We start from the raw sequence: 6,000 nt of genomic DNA on the forward strand, positions 1-6,000 counted from the left end.
TGGGGAGCTGAAATGTTCTGCAGTTAGGCAGTGTTGAGTTTCACAACCCGGTTATTGCCACTGAAATACACCTTAACACTACGAAGTCTGGTATGTGAGTTATGTATCGATAAAGCTGTTGCAAGAATAAACTACAGTTCGGCCACATGGTGGATCCAGGATAAAGGGCAGCTTCTGCAGCGTTCCATACACTCCCAGGACTGGCACACATCCCGACGGCCCCCAGAGCCCAGTGTGGCCCCAAGCTCTACATTTCAGAATCAGCGCCCCACCCACACCCCTGAGAGGGAAAGACCAGACACCAGGGACCTTCACTGTGGGTGAGCTGCCCCACCCTCCTGCTGCCAGCTCTGGCGGCCAGCCAGCCTGGGCGCACAGTGGAACCCTTCCCAATACGAGGCGGGGGGAGGGACAGATACCGTAGAGGCCACTTGGGACAAGAACAAGAGTCGACAAAGTCCAGAGCTCTGATTCGGGACACACTCAAATCCCAACCACTCATTACCCAGATCTAACTATCCGCCAATCACCACAAGGCGGTCCCGGCCTCACTGAGGCCCCAGCCTGGAAACCGGCACCTGCTTACAGAGCTGCCGCCCGTCTGCAGAGGACCCGGTGCTCCTGGTGGTCACTCAGGACGTAGAAGCTGGCTGGACGAGACTGGCTGGGGAGGCTGGGGAGGCTGGGGGGACCGGCAGTCTGGACGTCGCTTATCAAATGTACACATGCTCCCTCTGACCCAAAATCTCCACTTGTGGGACATGCCCTTCAAATACCCTTGCACTTATCATGGGACCGTGACACAAAGTAATTCACCACCACAGCAAACAGAGCCACCAGCACAAGGTAGGTTAGACCCGGCCATGGAGCCCTGCCACCCCCAACAAGACCACCATGGAGACCCGACCTGGAAGCCTGACGTTAGAAAAGCAGACTGACTCAGGCAGAAGGACAGGGGTACAAGAAGCACAGCCTGAGGGGCAACAGTGACGGTAACAGTGATCATAGGGCGGTGAGCAACGAGTGATCGATGGAAGAAAACCCCACAGGGAACAATGTCCTGTGACGCATGAGACTCTGAAAACTGAGTTGCGCCGTCTGTCCGTTGTGGAGGGCGCACCTGCTGCCGGCGGCTGTCTTCCCGCCGCTCCCGCACGGATGCTCGGTGTGCGTGGCCTGTACGGCCGAACGATTCCCCAGCTGCCCTCTGAACTGAGCCGCCCGGGGAGTACGTGCAGGTCTGCTCTCCCCGCACAAAACCCTGCCGGCAGGACGCATGGCAGGGGGTCACCCTCGCTGCCCCCGGAGGGAGACTCCACACACACCGTCTTCCCAACTTTTACGGGGTCAGTCCGTGTGATTCTACTGCCTGTTAGAAAAACAAGTACACTGATTTTCTAAAAATGATGGAGAATAAAATTATAATAATAAAAATGATAGGACATATAAAAAGTATTTGGACAGATTAAAAAAACAACCAAAAAGACTTGAAGAATATGTGGCAAGATGGGTCAGTTCTGAGATCATGAATGATTCTTTTTTTTACTTGAAGCTTTCTGAAACTTTCTTGCTCTACAACAAGAACCTACTAATTTAAAGAATCGCGAAGGAGAGAGGGGGCAAGTGCAGGCCCATGGCAGTTCCTGGGAGGAAACCACATGAAGGGGGGACGTCCTGAGCCCCCTCCCAACCTTGGTCACAGACATCATTCTTTAAGAAAAAAGCTTCTGATCCAAGTCGGGACTCCTGGCGCTTGTCTGGAAGGTTCCGGACACTTCACTTGGAGAAAAGCTAGTGGAGTTTATTAAGCCTCTCAAAGACAAAGGAGCCTTTCTTCCGTGCAGCCGGCTGGCAAGGCCGGCCGGGGAGCCCGGACCTCCGCTTGCAAGGACACCCCTTTCCTTCCTATGAGAGCCGGGCCCTGAGCTGATGAAATGGGCACAGTGCCCTGCAGCTGTGACACCTAATGCTAATTGCCAAGCCAGCTGGGGACCCCCAACACTCAGCCTCCCGGGCCTCAATTTCCCCTCAGGTTCTTCTGATGGACACTGCAGGACCGAGCTCCTTGCAGCCCCAACACTGCACACCCAGATGTCTCCACAAGCTCTTGGGGCCCGGGCTGACCATCCAGGAAGGCAGAGACTGGGACGCCAGTGCTCCTCAACCCTCCGGTCAGCTTCTGGCCATCTGTGCCTCCCACGGAGCACAAGGGAACTCCGGGAGGCGGCAACCTTCCTCTAACTTGACCTTGGGTGTGTGCGTTTGTGAGACGCACACTGCGTCTCGAGAATGAGCACCTCCGCAGCATGTGCCCTGCTCCTCGGCAGAGGTGGGCACCTGCCCACCCCAACAGCACCCGTCCATCGCAGCAGGGGTCCGCAGACTTCTGGGGCCTGAGTGCCTCTAGCCACACATCAATTGGTGCTGGAACCCAGCGCGGGCCCTTGAACAGACCTGGGGACTCTGGGAACCTCGGGGTGCTGCTCCCAGGAGGCTGGGGCCTGGGATGCCAGAGCAGCACGGAGCAATATGACCAGCCAGAACACCTCCATGGACCCGCACTGCCTCCAACGAGCAGGGTTCAACCACGCAGGAAGAAACCAGCACCCTGCTGTCTGGACGTATCAGGGGATGAGACCTGAGAGGAGCCAGCAGGACAAAGATGGACCCCGGAGATCGGGAGAGGGCTGTTTCCAGGGGCAGGATCCAGGAAGCCAGGAAGAAGGAGCTCACTGCCCCCCAACCTCCAGCGGTGGCAGACCAGCAGCCTGAGGCCACATAACCCCCAGCTGCTTCTTGCTTCATGAGAAAACAGGACTTAGAAGCCAGCAGTTGAGTGGGGATTTCTGACTCGGGGTGAGGGGTCATGTGGACCTCAGGAGGGTGCTGGCTTGCCCCCTGCCTCAGTCTCCCCCAGCACACAGGGGCCCCTGCCCAGTCCTCACAGGTAAGAGATGGGCCCTAGAGCACCCGGCCATCCCTGCTCCACGTCCACAGGCTGGGGCACGAAGACTAAAGAGGCCTCAAGATACCGCCCACCTTGCCTTTGGACCACACTGGAAGCCAACTGCTATGACTAGCTGGGGCACCAACACCAGAGCCAGCCCAGTTTTGGTTCTCCGTTCCATCCACAATTCCACCACGCCCAGACCCAAGCCAGCCCAGAGCAAGTGAACAGAGCAAGTGAAAACAGCTCAGCTTATGCGTGAGTGCAGGCTAGGCCAGGAAGGGGGGAGGCGAAAGCGGACAGGGGAGCAGCACTTTCCAGGATGGGCCTGGAGGGAGGGCCAATGCTGGGACGTGCTGGGATGTCCAAGGTCGTCAGTCAGTCCTGCCGCCTGGCCCGTTAGATAAACCCCTTCTTGGAAACTGGAGGCTGGGAGGAGCATGGGCCCAGGCAGGGCGGGGTCCCAGTGGGTGGCAGCCATAAGGAGGGGCGCCCACTCCTGAACCCAACAAGAGGGATGGAGACAGGACTCCCACCATCCTTGGAGGTTGGGAAGACTCCTGCAGGCGGCCTCCAACACCTCTGTGATGCCTGGGCGCTGACACATGCCCGAAGAAGTTTGGGTATAAAGTTAGCCAGGACACAAGCTGATTCCTCTCCCAGGGAGTCACCTGGGCCTGCAGTCACGGATGTGTCTAGTGTCACATCCCAAGTGAGCAAAAAAGGGCTACGTTACCCCCTGCTGACCGATAAGCCAGCGCAAACAATTATTTTTGGCAACCGCAGGGCTCCCCTCCAACAGGGTAAACAAATCGCATTTCGCAGGGCCCTAGTAACAGCTGCACTCTGCACAGAAAACCTGCTGGTGGCGGCCAGGGCCGTTCAGGAACACAAATTCTCAGGGCCAAATAAACACTGGCTGGTTCCACTGGGCACCTAAATTCTTCGGACAGCTGGGAGGGTGAAGGGGGATGGGCGCACCCCCCCCCCAAAAAAAGGCTTTGACACCATCATCTGAAGAAAGGGGGCACCCAGCTGCAACAAGCCGGCATGACTCCGTCAGAGTCCTTCAGCAGTTCCCAACAACACTTTCCCTGGCAAGCACCACACGGGAGCTGGCTGGTCACTTCCAAATTTTAAGGAAAAGGAGAAGGAAGGAGGGAAGGAAGGCAAGCAGGCAGGCAGGCAGGCAGGAAGGTGACCAACCTTGCTGGCTGGCCGCACACTGACCCAGGAAGCCCACACTTACTTCTTGACGTTCGCCTCCCCGTTCGGGATCCTTCGCAACTTCTTCTTCTTGAGGATTTTGACAGCTCTCCTGCACAGCGTCTCTGAGTCCAGCACCTCCTTCACCTTGCCGTAGGACCCCTCCCCCAGCAGGTCTCCCATCAAGTACTTGCCGATGAGCTTGGCCCGCTTGCGCCGGGGCTGATAGATGACTTCCGTGGAGTCGATGCGGTGGATGAACGTGTCCATCCCCACGGACATCAGCTCCCCCTCTGTAAACATGCCCAGCTGCTGCGGGTCGGCCACATCCATCCTGGACCCAACGCCTCCGACTCTCGCCGGCGGTCCCTTATCTATTGCCCCTGGTACGCACGGTTCTTCCTTTTGTCCCCCTAAAATTCCCTTCTCAAAAAAAAAAAACAAAATACAAAAAAAAAACCCAAACCCAAAAATCAACAAAAACGCAAAGAAAAAAAAAGAAAGGAAAAAAAAAAAAGAGAAAACCCTTCTTCGAAAAGAAACGATTGTACTAGTCGTGAGTTCAAGAGGCGCGCCTGGCCCAGAACCCCGGCACCCGAGGGTGCGGAGGGTCGCAAGTCTGGGTGCCTGCCCGCCTCGCAGCTTCGGGTCGGGCCGGCGCATCCACGGGGGCCCTCAGCAGGCCGGTGGGGCTTCCAAGTGCTAGGTCATCCTCCAGGGACTTTAGACCCTCGGACAAACACCGGTGCGGCCAAAGCAAGTCTTCTCCAGGATGGGCATTACCAGCGGGCCGTGGCGCGCGCCCAGAGAGGGCCCCGCGGCGGCCGGCCGGCCCCAGGGCCCCAGGCTGCGCAGCCGAGCTTCGCTGGGGGCCGGGCGCGCTGCTGGGGGCGGCTCCCGGCGGGGCCCGCCGTCCTGGGGGCCCGAGGCAGCGGCAGGTGCCTATCCGGACCGCGCGGGGGGCACCGACGTCCGCCCCCGCCAGCCCCGGGCGCGTGTCGGGGGGCCGGGGGGCTGCCCGGAGCCCTCCCGCCGCGGGGAGCAACTTCCGTCGGAGCCGGCCGCCGCCGGGGCGCCCCCACACCGGCCTGGGACCCCGGAGCGGCCGCCCCCCGCCCCAAACGGCAGCCCGCGCTCGCTCTCGGCCGCGAACGCCGTCGGCCACGGGCCGCGGGGCGCGGGGACCCGCAGGGCTCCGGGCGGCTGAGGCGGCGCAGGCCGAAGGCCCGGGCAGGGGGTTCCCGAGGCCGCCGGGGCTCGGACGGCGCGTGCCCCCGCCGCAGCCGCCGCACGTGTGGAGCAGGCGGGGAGGCGCGGGGGCCCAGCCCATGCAAGGCGGCGCGGAGCCGGCCGGCGCCCGCCGCCGCTGCCTCCCGCGCCCCGCCTCAGTCGCGGACACCCCGGGCCGCCTCCCCCTTCCGCGCCCGACACGCCGCCGCCATCTTGTTTACCTCCCGCCCCCGCCCTGCGCCGCCGCGCCGCCGCACGCCCGCCGCGGGGCCCACCCCTCCCGTCGCCGACGTGCCCGCCCGTTGGCTGAGCCGGAAGGCCCCGCCCCGCGACCCGCCCCGCCGCCGCTGCCGATTGGGTCGTTTGGACCCAGGCAGGCGCCCAAGCGGGGATTGGTTCGCTCTCGGCCCCGCCCCGGGGGTGGCTACAGCTGGGCTCATTGGCCCGCCGAGGCGCCCGTCACGGGGAGGGGGGGTTTGGCGGGAAGCGGGCGCGGGGAGGCGAGCTCGCGGTGTTGACCTCGGAGGGGCTCGGGGCTGGGGTCGGAGTCGTGAGCGACAACGGCCACCTGGGAACGGCTGTGGGGCGGGCGGAGCCCTCGTGGGCCGGGGCACTCG

The 6,000-nt window shown here is 61.5% G+C and overlaps 1 protein-coding gene across 4 annotated transcripts in view; it reads right to left on the reverse strand.

Moving 5' to 3' along the window:
* The window catches only part of STK11 (serine/threonine kinase 11), a 21,789-nt gene extending 16,206 nt beyond the window's left edge, over positions 1-5,583 (reverse strand). For 2 of the 4 annotated variants that reach the window (XR_004919969.2, XM_036100654.2), the window contains exon 1: positions 4,197-5,580. Coding sequence is in view for 2 of the 4 variants with exons in the window: in XM_036100654.2 (XP_035956547.1) it covers positions 4,197-4,816 (620 nt within the window). In the remaining 2 variants the exon portion in view is untranslated. Of the gene's footprint in view, positions 1-4,196 lie in introns of all 4 variants that reach the window. The other 2 variants (XR_004919970.2, XM_036100655.2) reach the window with 2 other exon arrangements.
* Between the last annotated feature and the right edge of the window lie 417 nt (positions 5,584-6,000).

This window comes from Halichoerus grypus, chromosome 1 (assembly GCF_964656455.1).
Source record: "Halichoerus grypus chromosome 1, mHalGry1.hap1.1, whole genome shotgun sequence".
Taxonomy (NCBI): Eukaryota; Metazoa; Chordata; class Mammalia; order Carnivora; family Phocidae; genus Halichoerus; species Halichoerus grypus.